Below are 16204 nucleotides of genomic sequence, written 5' to 3' on the forward strand. Positions count from 1 at the left end.
GCAATAATACAATACGTGCCTTGCTGCCCCTACTGTCACTGGGAAAGGACACCGCAAGATTAAACCCAAAACTAAGCACTTCTCCCATGGCAAGAAAGATCAATCTAGTAGGCCAAACCAAACTAATAATTCGAAGAGACTTGCAAAGATAACCAATCATACATAAATGAATTTAGAGGAGATTCAAATATTTCTCATAGATAAACTTGATCATAAACCCATAATTCATCGGAACTCGACAAACACACCGCAAAAAGAGTTACATCGAATAGATATCCAAGAAGAGGAAGGAGAACTTTGTATTGAGATTCAAAGAGAGAGAAGGAGCCATCTAGCTAATAACTATGGACCCAAAGGTCTGTGGTAAACTACTCACAACTCATCAGAGAGGCCTTGGTGGTGATGGAGAGGCCCTCCATGGTCGATTCCCCCTCCGACGGAGCATCGACGAAGGCTCCAAGATGGGATCTCGCGGATACAGAAGGTTGTGGCGGTGGAAATAATTTCTCGTGGTGCTCCTGGATGTTTTCGGGGTACGTAGATATATGTAAGCAAAGGAAGTCGGTCAGGGGAGCCACCAGGGGCCCACGAGGCAGGGGGCGCGCCCACCCTTACTAGGCGTGCCGGCCACCCTCGTGGCCGCCTCGGCTGCTTCTTGACATCCACTCGAAGTCTCCTGGATTGCGTTTGTTCCAAAAAGATCGCTCCTGAAGGTTTCATTCCGTTTGGACTCCGTTCGATATTCCTTTCCTTTGATATACTGAAATAGGCAAAAAAACAGCAATTCGGGCTGGGCCTCCGGTTAGTAGGTTAGTCCCAAAAATTATATAAAAGTGTAAAGTAAAGCCAATAAACATCCAAAATAGGTAATATAATAGCATGGAACAATCAAAAATTATAGATACGTTGGAGACGTATCAAGCATCCCCAAGCTTAATTCATGCTCGTCCTCGAGTAGGTAAATGATAAAAATAGATTTTTTGATGTGGAATGCTACCTAGCATAATTCTCAATGTAATTTTTCTTTATTGTGGCATGATTGTTCAGATCCAAATGATTCAAGATAAAAGCTTATAAAACATAAAAATAGTAATACTTCGAAGCATACTAACAAATAATCATGTCCTATCAAAATAACATAGCCAAACAAAGCTTATCCCTACAAAATCATATAGTTAGGCCGTGCTTCATCTTTATCACACAAAATACTCCCATCATGCACAACCCTGGTTTCAGCCAAGCAATTGGTTCATACTTTTTAACACGCTTCAGCTTTTTCAACTCTTACGCAATACATGAGCGCAAGCCATGGGCATAGCACTATATGTGGTATATGGTGGTGGTTGTGAGGACAAAAAGAGAGAAGATAGTCTCACATCAACTAGGCATATCAACGGGCTATGGAGATGCCCATTAATAGATATCAATGTGAGTGAGTAGGGATTGCCATGCAACAGATGCACTAGAGCTATAAATATATGAAAGATCAACACAAGAAACTAAGTGGGCGTGCATCCAACTTGCTTGCTCATGAAGACCTAGGGCGTTTTGAGGAAGCCCATCATTGGAATATACAAGCCAAGTTCTATAATGAAAATTTCCCACTAGTATATGAAAGTGACAACATAGAAGACTCTCTATCTTGAAGATCATGGTGCTACTTTGAAGCACAAGTGTGGAAAAAGAGATAGTAGCATTGTCCATTCTCTCTTTTTCTCTCATTATATATATATATATATATATATATATACATATATACAGACGGTCTATTCTGCTAATATTAGCAGAATAACTATTCTACACACCACTTCGGCACTGCACGCTCAACAGAAGTGCACTGCATCATTTTGACGACGAGCACTGCAATAGAGACTAGTGAATTTCTCGTCGGAAAATACTGCACGTGTTGTTTTTTTGGTACTGTTTTCGCTCTAATTTTTTGATTGTTTATTGGAATGAGGCATATAATATACCGTTGAAAAGCTATGGATTAGGCGCAACTTCTCTATGTTGAACACTTTTCGAGATTCCTCGCGGTTTAAGAGCAGTTTCAAAAAAGGCGCGGCGGATGACGAGTGGCAGCGAACGTATTTTCGTGAATTTTTCTAAACTGCTCATCGGAATAAAGCAAATGATACGCCGTTGGAAAGATATCGTCAAGGCACATCTTTTTCATATCTATTATGTTTTCTAATTCGTCACGGTTTAAGAGCAATTTCAAATTTACTAAATCACGAAACTTTGTTTTTCAAATTTTTTGAAATTTTTGGTACTGTTTTCGCTCCAGTTTTTGAACTGTTTGTCGAAATGAGGCGTATAATACGCCGTTGGAAAACTACGGACAAGGCGCAACTTTCATATGTTGAAATGGTTTTGAGATTCCTTACGGTTTTTAGTTAATTTTGAAAATCGTGCGGCTGACTTCGAGAGGCAGCGGCTGTTTTTTCGCGAAATTTTTATGAACGGCTGGTCGAAATGATTCAAATCATACGCCGTTGGAAAGATATCGACGAGACGCAATTTTTTCATGTAGAACGCTCTCTCTAATTCCTTACGGTTTAAGAGCAGTTTCGATTTTATCGAAAAGCGGACACTCTGTTTTTCGCGACACCCAAATCGACGTGGGTACTTCATCCGACTGAAAACCGCACTGCAACGGATGAAAAACCGCACTGTATCGCATGGGTAAGAGAACTTCATGGTTTCCTTTTTGTGGGACGTTAATTTTTGAAGACGAGGAAGAAAACCGCACAATCGCAATGCATCAGACAGTCAAGCGAACTGCATGATTTCTTTTTTGTGGGACGTAAATTTTCGAAGACAAGGAAGAAAACCGCACTGCTTTTAAACTGAAAACCGCACTACATCAAACGGGAAAGTGAACTTCATGATTTTTTTTGTCGGATGTAAATTTTCTCACACGAGTTTTTGTTGTCTTTTTTTTACTTTTTTTTTACGAACGAGAGTGGATCGCAGAGCCTAGGCCAAGTGAGTCGCGGCATATATCAAAGTGAACCACATTACTATTTTATTGTTTCACTAATTTTTAACACTTTCATGTTGGGCGCAAGTGAACATCATCACTCTAAAAACTGAACCACATCCGTGAAACAAACGCACTGCAGGTGTTGACATAGTCGACTAAATTTTAGAACACATGAAACAAATTGCGCCATCGCACCATCGCATCAAACAAATTTATTCAAGACCGTGAGCATCGCGCCATCGCACTGCAAGCACCCTACTGCACACCCGTCCGCACCGTTGTGAAGACCCAGGCGAACTGCAGTGTTGCGCCCAAACGAAATCTGAAAAGACACCAAACATATTCCTGAACTTCAACAATTGCATAGCCACACCGCAACTTCTGTTGTTGGGGAAGAAGGGAACCACCACGCCGTCTTCGCCGGTGTCGCGAACACCCTGGTTCCCAGTGCGGCAGAGCCCGTCCTCGCCTCAGACGTAGCAACAAGAAAAGGAGCAGCGCGACCAGCGCCATGGAGTCCCGCAATGGACTGCAAACAAATATTGAGTGAGCTGCAACAAAAAGCAAAGGAGCTGCCAAATGAAAACACTACAAAATGCAAGAACATGCCAAATGCACTGCACGGAACATGCTCGCCCGCCGAACTGCATTGGGAACATACAGAGTTAGATGCCCTGTGGTGGAGCTGGCTATGGGCCATTAGGCAAACAAATACTCACACAAATACGGGATGATGTCCATGGGAGTACAATATAAACACATGAATACAAAAGCCCCAGCGGATATGGCCATCATCTTGGGCTGCACGTAGATGAGAACCACATTGCAAACCCACGCCCGCGTGCCGCACGACCACACTGATGGAACTGCAAACCATACTGAAAAATGCATTACCTTGCCAACAGAGAACCCATCCTCACCTCACACAGAGCAGTAGGAGAAAGCACGGCCAGCGCCATGGATCTGACAGTGAACAGCAAAATGAAATTCAGCGAGCTGCAAATAAATATCAAAACGAGCTTCAAAAAGAGCAGCAAAAACAAGTGTTTTCTGAACTGCATGGGGCGGCCATTGACCTTCAGCTCCAGCTCAGCGGATTGCTAGTGCAAAATGTACTTCCTTTTTAGAAACAAAATAAGGAGAATTTTGAGTTTTCAAAGAAATAATTACAAGTGAACCCCATGGCACACGAGTGAACGACTGCAAAAAGTAAAGGCACTGCATCCTCGGCCAAAAAATAAAAAGCGAATTGCACGTCCGTGCTGCTCCAGCCGCTAGCGGCTCGCCGGCGAAATGCAGTGGCCACACCATCGACCACCGGTGAATTTATTTTTGTCAAACTGCACTCCATCGTTGGCTGTTCTTCACAACGCCGGTTGGCGGAACTACACTGAATCTTTCCTCCCAATATAAAAAAAAGTAAACTACAACATCGATGCTCGTGTGTTTTCTTGTTCGTTAGTGGGGAACAAACAAGGAGCATCACCTGGCCGAGACGACGGACTGCATCCTCAACGGCAAGCTGCACTCTCACACGCTTGCTCACAGCATGCCTTGTTGCGACGAAGAAGTCAAAGGGTGGCGATGTGGGATGCAGGGTCTTGCATCCGGTTGTGTCCATGGTCCGGAGCCACTATCGCAAGCAAATGCGGCCTGACCGTCAGCATGCTAGGAAGGGGCGCACGCTACGGCCAACACATGGGAATATCCTTGCTGGCTCTGAGCTGCATGCCCACTCGCTCCGAGCTGCACGCCACACACACTGCACAACACAATCCACGAAACGAACTGCATCAGGAGCCTCGACCATCTTCAGGCCAGCTTGCTAGAGGGGAGGGGAGGCAGGAGAGCTCGTCGGAGGGGGTGGGAAGCAGTAGAGATCGCCGGCGGGAAGGGGAGCACGAGAGCTCGCCCGGGGAATGGGGACCTGCGCCATGCAGCCAGAGGAGCTGAATCTCGGGACGGGGGTAGGCGCTCCTGGCCCAGATTTGGCGACCACCAGGGCGTGCCGTCGCGGGGAGGGCGCGTGGGGGGCGGGGTGAGGGGGCACCTCGCCTCTGTTTGTGATGCACGCGTCGCCGGGCAAGCACGGGAGGAAGGATCCCACCGGATCCGGCGGTCGCGCGGCCAGGTTAGGTGTCTGGGCAGGGGTGGGAGGCGGATCCCGCCGGAGAAGGTGGGACGGTGGGACGATGGCTCAGGTGGGGCGGGCCTCACCGGAGAAGGTGGGGAGGGTGGTTGGTGGCTCGTGGGATGGTGGCTCGGGGTGGGCCGCGCCATGCCGGAGATGGTGGGGAGGGTGGGACGGCGGCTCGGGGTGGGTCGCGCCGCGCCGGAGACGGTGGGGAGGGTGGGATGGCGGCGCCACTGGGGAGGATGGTGGTGGTGCGGCATGGTGGAGCGAGGTGGGGCGGTGCCGCCGGGGGAGGGAGGTGGGGCGGGATGGGGTTGGGCGCTGCCCCGGCTGGAGGAAGGAGGTGTAGGGAGTGGGTGGAGGCAGTTTTTCTGGTGTTTCTGTGCGGCCCGAGTCAGATGAATCGAGTAGTACACAAGTGTTAGCAAAATAAGCTTTTTTGGTGTGCAGAATAAGGTCTTAAGGGGTGTTATCATAATAGACCCATCCTATATATATATATATATATATATATATATATATATATATATATATATATTGGTGGGCTTCCTTGGCCTCTTTTTTTATGGGCTTCTTTGGCCTATTTTATTTTTATAAAGTCCGAAGTCTCATCCTGACTTGGGGGGGAATCATAGTCTTCATCATCCTTCCCTCACTTGGGACAATGCTCTAATAATGAAGATCATCACACTTTTATTGATTTACAACTCAAGAATTACAACTCAATACTTAGAACAAAATATGACCCTATGTGAATGCCTCCGGCGGTGTACCGGGATATGCAATGAATCAAGAGTGACATGTATGAAAATTATGAAGGTGGCCTTGCTACAAATACGATGTCAACTACATGATCATGCAAAGAGCAATATGACAATGATGGAGCGTGTCATAATAAACGGAACGGTGGAAAGTTGCATGGCAATATATCTCGAAATGGCTATGGAAATGCCATAATAGATAGATATGGTGGCTGTTTTGAGGAATGTAAATAATGGGTTCATAATACCAGCGAAATTTGCACGGCATAATAGAGGCTAGTAAAGTGGAAGGGTAAGTGTGCATATATCCATGGACTCACATTAGTCATAAAGAACTCATATACTTATTGCAAAAGTCTACTTGCCCTCGAAGCAAAGTACTACTACGCATGCTCCTAGGGGAAGGGTTGGTAGGAGTTAACCATCGCGCGATCCTGACCTCCACTCATAAGGAAAGCAATTAAAAGAGCATCCCATGCAACAAATTTGTCACACAACTTTTACCATACGTGCATGCTACGGGACTCGCCAACTTCAACACAAGTATTTCTCAATTTCATAATTACCCAACTAGCATGACTCTGACATTATTACCTTTATATCTCAAAACAATTATCAAGCATCAAATTGATCATAGTTTTTAATGCACTTTCTATGATAGTTTTTATTATACCCAACTTGGATGCCCATCATTCTAGGACCAAATTTATAACCATAGAAAATATCATTCTGTTCTAAAAGACTCTCAAAATAATATAAGTGAAGCATGAGATATCATCAATTTCTTCAAAATAAAGCCACCGCCGTGCTCTAGAAAATATAAGTGAAGCACATAGAGCAAAACTATCTATCTCAAAAGATATAAGTGAAGCACATAGAGTATTCTAGTAAATTCTAGATCATGTGGGTTTCTCCCAAAAGGTGTGTACAGCAAGGATGATTGTGGTAAACTAAAAATCAAAGACTCATATCGTACAAGACGCTCCAAGAAAAACACATATCATGTGGTAAATAAAAATATAGCTCCAAGTAAAGTTACCGATAAACGAATACGAAAGAGTGGATGTCTTCCGGGGCATCCCCAAGCTTAGGCTTTTGGTTGTCCTTGAATATCTTGGGGTGCCATGGGCATCCCCAAGCTTAGGCTTTTGCCACCCTTTATTCCATAGTCCATCAAATCTTTACCCAAAACTTGAAAACTTCAGAACACAAAACTCAACAGGAAATCTCATAAGCTTCGTTAGTGCAAGAAAGAAAAACCACCACATAAGGTACTGTAATGAACTCATTCTTTATTTATATTGGTGCTAAACCTACTGTATTCCAACTTCTCTATGGTTCATACCCCCCCCCCCCGATACTAGCCATAGATGCATCAAAATAAGCAAACAACACACGAAAAACAGAATCTGTCAAAAACAGAACAGTCTGTAGCAATCTGTAACTTTCGAATACTTCTGGAACTCCAAAACTCCTACCAAAATAGGACGTCCTAGGTAATTTGTCTATTGATCTACAGCAAAAAAGAATCAACTCAAAAGCATGTTTCTGTGATTTATTGAATTTTTTTCTCATGCACGCAAAGTTTATGTTTTTCAGCAGAATCAAATTAACTTTCACCCTAGGTTATCCTATAGGTTCTACTTGGCACAAACACTAATTAAAACATAAAAACACATCTAACCAGAGACTAAATAAATTATTTATTAATAAACAGGAACAAAAATCAAGGAACAAAATTAAAATTGGGTTGCCTCCCAACAAGCGCTATCATTTAACGCCCCTAGCTAGGCATTGATAATTTTAATGATGCTCACATGAAAGACAAGAATTGAAGCGCAAAGAGAGCATCATGAAACACGTGAAAAAACACATCTAAGTCTAACATACTTCCTATGCATAGGCATATTATAAGCAAACAAATTTGCAAGGCAAGCAAAAACTAGCATATGCAAGGAAGAAGAAAGAGATGATAGCAATCTCAACATGACGAGAGGTAATTTAGTAAGATAAAAATTTCTACGACCATATTTTCCTCTCTCATAATAATTACATGTAGGATCATAAGCAAATTCAACAATATAGCTATCACAAAACATATTCTCAACATGATCCACATGCGTGCAAAGTTGACACTCTTCCAAGATAGTGAGATTAACATTGACTAAAGTCATGACCTCTCCAAACCCACTTTTATCAAAAATATCATAAGATTGAACATACTCCAAATATGTGGGATCTAAAGTTGACACTCTTCCAAACCCACTTTCAATATTATTGCAAACACTATTATCAATCTCATATTCATCAGGGGGGTTAAATAAATTTTCAAGATCAAAAGAAGAATCGCCCCAATCATGATCATTGCAACAAGTAGTAGACATAACAAAACTAGCATCCCCAAGCTTAGGGTTTTGCATATTATTAGCACAATTGACATCAAGAGAATTTATAGTAAAATCATTGTAATCATGCTTTTCATCGAAGGAACTATCAAGTATGGGTGCAATAGCAACGATCTCATGTTTAACATAAGGAACTATAGCAAATTCATCTTCATAAATATTGGCATCATGGCCACAAGAATAGCAAGCATCCTGTTCATCAAGGGATATTTCAATCAAATCATCGGAATCATAATTATCTATAGATTCATGCATATCATTATTTTCTTCCAAAGCAACGGTCATTCTCTCAATAAATTCCTTCACAAAGGCATTATGAGCACAGTTTTCATAGCAATATTTAAGTATGTCGGAATTTTCAGATTTGTAGAGAGTATTATCATACTTTTCAATCAAAGAAGAAACTTCATGAGCACCCTTAAAAACGAAAAATTCTTCAATTTGTTCGATATCATAGTAACTATAAACACCCTTTGCATACGAAGATAAGATTTCATTATCATTAAACTCACATAGGTAGGGAAGGTGTTTTTAGGGTTCTTAGAGCAACAAGTAAAATCATAAATTTCACAAAGATTCCAAGCATAGCAAAGCAAACTACTTATGTGATACCATAAGAGCTTCCCCTTTTCAGACAAACGATGACGACAAAATGAGCATGCTCGTCTGAAGATTTCCCATCAACTAGGCTAGTTGGGGTTTCAGCACGAGCGCATAAGGATTGAGGATGATCCAAGTAGAACACTTTAAGTGGATCCATATCAATAGATTTCCAGCAAGCAAAGATGCAAGCACATAGAAGGCACATGGAGACACAAGCAAACATAAGATCGAATGGAAGAATGGCGAATAAAACGGCAAGGGTGAAGTAGGGGAGAGGAAAACGAGAGGCAAATGGCAAATAATGTAATGCGAGGGAGATGAGTTTGTAATGGGTACTTGGTATGCCTTGACTTGAGCGAAGACCTCCCTAGCAACGGCGCTAGAAATCCTTATTGCTACCTCTTGAGCATGTGTTGGTTTTTCCCTTGAAGAGGAAAGGGTGATGCAGCAAAGTAGCGTAAGTATTTCCCTCAGTTTTGAGAACCAAGGTATCAATCCAGTAGGAGGCTCCTCAGAAGTCCCACACACCTACACAAACAAATAAGAACCTCGCAACCAACGTGATAATGGGGTTGTCAATCCCTTCACGGTAACTTGCAAAAGTGAGATCTGATAGAGATAATATGATAAGATAAATATTTTTGGTATTTTTATGATATAGATTGGAAAATAAAAGATGCAAATAAAAGTAGATGGAAAACTTATATGATAAAAGATAGACCCGGGGGGCATAGGTTTCACTACTGGATTCTCTCGAGATAGCATAATTATTACAGTGGGTGAACAAATTATTGTCGAGCAATTGATAGAAAAGTGCATAGTTATGAGATTATATAGGCATGATCATGTATATAGGCATCACGTCTGCAACAAGTAGACCGACTCCTGCCTGCATCTACAACTATTACTCCACACATCGACTGACTCCTGCCTGCATCTAGAGTATTAAGTTCATAAGAACAGAGTAATGCATTAAGCAAGATGACATGATATAGAGGGATAAACTCATGCAATATGATATAAACCCCATCTTTTTATCCTCGATGGCAATAATACAATACGTGCCTTGCTGCCCCTACTATCACTGGGAAAGGACACCGCAAGATTGAACCCATAGCTAAGCACTTCTACCATGGCAAGAAAGATCAATCTAGTAGGCCAAACCAAACTGATAATTCGAAGAGACTTGCAAAGATAACCAATCATACATAAAAGAATTCAGAGGAGATTCAAATATTTCTCATAGATAAACTTGATCATAAACCCACAATTCATCGGATCTCGACAAACACACAGCCAAAAGAGTTACATCAAAAGATCTCTAAGAAGAGGAAGGAGAACTTTGTATTGAGATTCAAAGAGAGAGAAGAAGCCATCTAGCTAATAACTATGGACCCGAAGGTCTGTGGTAAACTACTCACAACTCATCGGAGAGGCCTTGGTGATGATGGAGAGGCCCTCCGTGGTTGATTCCCCCTCCGGCGGAGCGCCGGTGAAGGCTCCAAGATGGGATCTCATGGATACAGAAGGTTGCGATGGTGGAAATAATTTCTCGTGGTGCTCCTGGATGTTTTCGGGGTACATAGATATATATAGGCGAAGGAAGTAGGTCAAGGGAGCCACGAGGGGCCCACGAGGCAGGGGGGTGCGCCCACCCTTACTTGGCGCGCCGGCCACCCTCGTGGTCGCCTTGGCTGCTTCTTGACGTCCACTCCAAGTCTCCTGGATTGCGTTTGTTCCAAAAAGATCGCTCCCGAAGGTTTCATTCCGTTTGGACTCTGTTTGATATTCCTTTCCTGCGATATACTAAAATGGGCAAAAAACGGCAATTTGGGTTGGGCCTCAGGTTAGTAGGTTAGTCCCAAAAATGATATAAAAGTGTAAAGTAAAGCCCATAAACGTCCAAAACAGGTAATATAATAGCATGGAACAATAAAAAATTATAGATACATTGGAGACGTATCAGGCAGCTTCACCATGGGCGCTCGTTCGGCCATTAAGCCAAAGGCAGCCCAACCTGTCACCAAAAATCGTCTTTGCGTCGGCCCTGAATACTCCGACAAGATGGATCTGGCAAATGTATCAGCTTTAAAAGAACTGCTAGATCACATCGCCGCCCTGGGGGTCGCAACCGACTATGATTAGATTGGGCTTAAACCCGGCCAGAGAGAAATCAGATCTCTGCCGATCACCCACCAGGTGGCAATTGTCGAGGAACAAGCTGACAATAACTCTTCTCCTACGTTGAGAACAAAGTATGTTCGGATTTTCGAGCTCAGAGAGCCGGACACCCAGCTTCGGGAGGACACTTCTTGTCCTCCGAACATAGAATCGGGCGTTGAGCCTAAAAACTCACCAGACGCACCGAAGCCCGGGCTTGTAACTTTGGAAACATTTCAGAATCCGAACTTCACAGTGGGTCAGGCTTTGGATTTACACCCACCCACCCACCACAAGCAATATTCCCCAAGCAATTCCGGTCCCCCGGACATATGCGACTTAATGTACGTGCGGCAGCAGCCTCAGGAAATAGTCCACCACTTTTCGGCGAGATTCCTCCTTGTTAAAAACAAGATCAAAGATTGTTGTAGCGACGACGCGATACCGGTATTCTGCAACAATTGTATGGATGAGGGAATTCTTAATGCCCTCAATCGCCGTTGCATACTGCACTTTGCAGATTTGGCACACATTGTACAGAAGTAGTGCGCAATGGAAAGCGCCTGGAAAACCTAGACAGCCTGCTGGGAACCACAGGCCTTTAGGCCACCTCCCGGACGGGCAAAAAGGATGCACCCTCATAGAGCACATAATCATCGTCCCGTGGACAAGAAAATCAAGCCCTTTACCGGGCACAGAACTGTCCTCGAGGAATGGCTCGACAAGCCCTGTCAAATTCATATGGTGCCGAGCACCGAACCAACGCATAGCCTCCGAGCATGTTGGATACTCCGGCAAGTGGCCAAGAGTAGCAAAGATATCCTCACCAACAACACCCCAGAGAACTACTCTTCAGAGGACAAGGATCTCAGAATATTCACGGTCTTCAAGACCTTTTCATCAAATAATCGGTGCAAAAGGGCGCTCTGTGACCTCGTCAAAGTTTGCCAACTGGCAGCAGTAAATCCTTGGAATGATACGGCGATCACTTTCAACGCCGATGACGAACCAAGATACCGCTCAGTTCGGGCATCAGCCGCTTTGGTCCTAAACCCAATCGTAAACGGCTTTCGACTCACTAAAGTGCTAATGCACGGCGACAGCGGACTAAACCTCATCTACGAAGACACGCTCAATAAAATGCAAATGGACATGAGTCACATTGAGCATAGTAACACAACCTTTTGAGGTATTATCCCCAGTTGGGAAGCAAGATGCTCGGGAAAAATCAAACTCGACATGGTATTCGGCACGCCGGAAAACTACAGGTCTAAAGAGTTACTCTTCCATGTGGTACCTTTCAACAGCGGGTATCACGCCCTGCTGGGGCGTGACGCATTCACACGCTTCCAAGTCATACCCCATTATGGGTATATGAAGCTCAAAATGCCCGGGCCCAATGGAGTCATCACTATCACCAGTGATCCGGCCATAGCACTCCGCGTCAAAAACAAAACCGCCTCTCTGGCCCTCGAGGCTTTATCCGAGGCCCTCACGGCCAAAGAACTAACTACCCTATGTTCTGTAGTGGATAGGGACGATGTAATCCTCGATAAGAGACCCAAATCCACTTCCTTCAAGCCAGCAGACGAAATAGTCAAATTTTAAGTCCACCCAACGGACCCCAAGAAGATAGCTTCCATTGGGGACAGCTGGATCCGACATGAGAAATGGGACATTTTTGTCTGGCACCCTTCAGATATGCCAGGTATCCCACGAAGACTGGCCGAGCATAGTCTCAATATATTGAAAGGATACAAACCAGTCAAGCAAACTCTGGGCTGATTTTCTGAACCCAAACAACAGGCTATGGGGGAGGAGCTGGCCAAGCTACTCGAAGCCGGGTTTATCAGAGAGATCAAACATCTGTACTGGCTAGCAAACCTGGTCATGGTACCGAAGAAGGATAAATCATGGCGCATGTGTGTCGATTTCAAAGACCTTAATAAGGCTTGCCCTAAGGACCCCTTCCCACTACCCCGCATTAACCAGATTATTGAGGCGACTGCAGGACATGATCCCTATGCTTCCTTGACGCATACACCGGATACCATAAAATTAAGATGAAGGAATCCGACCAAGCCACAATGGCATTCATCACTCTGTATGGGCCCTTCTACTTTAACACTATGCCTTTCGAGCTCAAGAACGCCGGCGCAACCTACCAACGCATGATTCAAACATGCCTGGAAAAGCAAATCGGCAAAACTGTGGAGGTATATGTAGATGATGTAGTCATCAAAACCAAGCATGTTGAATCATTGGTGGATGACTTACGCCTTACATTCAACAACCTCCGAGCATATGACATACGGCTCAATCCGAAAAAATGCGTTTTTGGCGTTCCAGCCAGAGAACTGCTTGGGTTCATTGTCTCCAATAGAGGAATCAAAGCAAACCCAGCCAAAATCCGAGCCCTATCACAGTTGGCAACACCAACAGACCTGAAGCCGGTCCAAAAACTAGCTGGGTGTGTGGCAGCTTTGAGCCGTTTTATCTCCAGACTAGGGGAAAAGGCGTTGCCATTATATCGCTTGCTCCGCCGCATCGACCACTTCGTGTGGACGGACGCCACCACAGCCGGACTAGAAGAAATAAAAGGTCTGTTAGCCAGTAACCAAATCCTGGCCGCACCAAGCATCGGTGAACCGATGTTGCTCTACATATCTGCAACTCACCAGGTGGTGAGTGCGGTGCTCGTCGTCGAACAAGATGAAGAGGGACATAAATTCCCACTTCAAAAACCAGTATATTACGTATCGATGGTCCTTACACTATGCAAATCCCGATACCCGCATTATCAAAAGATAGCATCTGCGGTCTTTATGGCATCCCGCAAGGTGCAGCACTACTTTCAAGAGTGCTCGATCACGGTGGCTTCTGAAGTAGCACTTAATGACATTATAAACAACCGGGACGCCACCAGGCAGATTGTCAAATGGGCCATTGAGCTCTTACCATTTGAAATAACTTACAAGCCACGCCGAGCCATTAAATCTTAGGTGTTGGCTGACTTCGCCGAATGGACAGAGGCCGAACTCCCTAAAGAGTATGGCACATATTCCAACTGGGTGATGCACTTCAATGGCTCTAAAATGCTAGCCGGACTGGGGGCTGGTGTCATCTTGACATCTCCCACAGGAGACACAGTCCGTTATGTGCTCTAAATACTATACACAGACTCTAACAATGCAGCCGAATACGAGGCCCTATTGCATGGTCTCCGGTTGGCCGTCTCCATGGGCATACAACGCCTCGAGGTGCACGGGGATTCAAACATTGCAATATCCCAAATAAACGGAGAATTCAATGCAAAAGATCCGAAGATGGTGGCTTACCACAACGTCGTACTCGAAATATCAGCTCGGATTGAGGGGCTCGAGTTCCATCACGTGGCTCAAGAGAGTAATCAAGCTGCGGACATTCTTGCCCGCATGGGCGCCAAACACGACCCCGTCCCACCTAACACCTTTGTGGAGAGGCTCTTCAAGCCATCCGTAGTGTGGCAGGACGAAAGCGGCAGCACCGTTCCGGAGCCGATCATACCCCCAGATTCCAAACAAAGTTCCGATATCATCGGGGGTTCGGGCACCGAACTTACACAATCGGCCCATGAAATCATGGTTGTAATTGCCTTGTGGACTGAACCTTTCCTCGCCTACCTTAATAGGAATGAGATCCCTAATGATCAGACTGAGGCCTGTCATATTATTCGACGCTCGAAGGCCTAGAAAGTTCATGAGGGGGAACTGTACAAGAGAAGTACTACCGGAGTACTTCAAAGATGTATCTCCGAAGAAGAGGGACGGTAGCTTTTGGCTGAAATACACGCTGGTCTTGGTGGCCATCACGCTGCAGCTTGGGCCCTTGTAAGTAAAGCCTTCCATACAGGTTTCTTTTGTCCCACTGTCCGAGCAGACGCATAGGATCTCGTACAATGCTGCGTTGGATGCCAGCTTTTCGCTAATCAAAGCCACATGCCGCCCGCTGCCCTACGAACAATCCCCATTACTTGTCCTTTTGCGGTCTGGGGGCTGGACATGGTCGGACCCCTTAAAGGGGGAAGCCATAAGAAGAAATATTTACTGTTTATGGTCGACAAGTTCACTAAGTGGATAGAGGCCAAACCAGTCAAAAGAGCCGAAGCCGGACCGGTTATACACTTTATATCCTGCGTCGTACACCGTTATGGTGTCCCGCACAGTATTATTACTGACAACGGCTCTAACTTTATGGCTGATGAGGTGAAAACTTGGTGCGCTAATTTGGGATCAAGCTTGATTACGCCTCCATATATCACCTGCAGACAAATGGTCAGGTCGAACGGGATAATTGCCTGATAATGAGCGGCATTAAACCCGGACTTGTACGATCTCTGCAAGAATCAGGCAAGCATTGGGTCGAGGAACTCGATTTCGTACTCTGGGGGCTGCGGACCACGCTCAATTGCACGACCGGATATACATCTCTCTTCATGGTGTACGGCGCGGAGGCAGTCTTGCCTTGCGACATTATTCATGACTCGCCTCGAGTGCGCATGTATGAAAAGAGAGAAGCCGAGCTCGATCGACGGGATGATCTGGAAGGCCCGAAGGAGGAGCGCGACATCACGAAGGCCCGTTCCGCATTCTACCAATAGTAGGCTCGGCAATATCAAAGCAGGGAAGTACGGGCAAAGACTTATAATGTCGGTGAACTTGTTCTACGCCTATCAGAGAAAAAAAGGACAAGCTCAAGCCCAAATGGGAGGGTCCCTTCATTATAGATGAAGTTCTCACTGGAGGAGCCTATCGCCTTCGCAACGCTTCGAATAATCGTTTGGAACCAAACCCATGGAATGTTGCCTGGCTCCGAAGATTCTACGCCTAAGTTCACACTTATACCTTTTTTCGTCCCTTCTTTTCTCCCTCACTTTTTTCTTTTCATTTTTATACGACTTCCAGCCAGCGTTAGGATAAACCGCATACTGGAGGGGAATACATCATTAAATGTACAAACCCCATAATACCTGGGGGCTTCTCTTCATAGAAGCTTAATATCATTATTATTTTTCAAGCATCAAGCTCACCGTATATATGTGTTGTCTAATCATATGTGTCTTGTCTTTGCCATTATATGCACCTTTATGACTTAAGTTTTTGCCAAGCTGGGTCGC

General features: G+C 44.8%; 1 protein-coding gene across 1 annotated transcript; it reads right to left on the reverse strand.

Annotated features, from left to right (window-relative positions):
• Positions 1 to 3045: 3045 nt before the first annotated feature.
• On the reverse strand, positions 3046 to 5474 carry LOC123116466 (uncharacterized). The gene is made up of 3 exons (XM_044537417.1): positions 4473 to 5474; positions 3881 to 3949; positions 3046 to 3515 (listed from the first exon to the last, which is right to left on the reverse strand). The coding sequence occupies exons 1-3, from the start codon at positions 4493 to 4495 to the stop codon at positions 3242 to 3244; spliced, it is 366 nt and encodes a 121-aa protein (XP_044393352.1). The 5' UTR covers positions 4496 to 5474; the 3' UTR covers positions 3046 to 3241.
• Between the last annotated feature and the right edge of the window lie 10730 nt (positions 5475 to 16204).

Source organism: Triticum aestivum, chromosome 5B, assembly GCF_018294505.1.
Source record: "Triticum aestivum cultivar Chinese Spring chromosome 5B, IWGSC CS RefSeq v2.1, whole genome shotgun sequence".
Taxonomy (NCBI): domain Eukaryota; kingdom Viridiplantae; phylum Streptophyta; class Magnoliopsida; order Poales; family Poaceae; genus Triticum; species Triticum aestivum.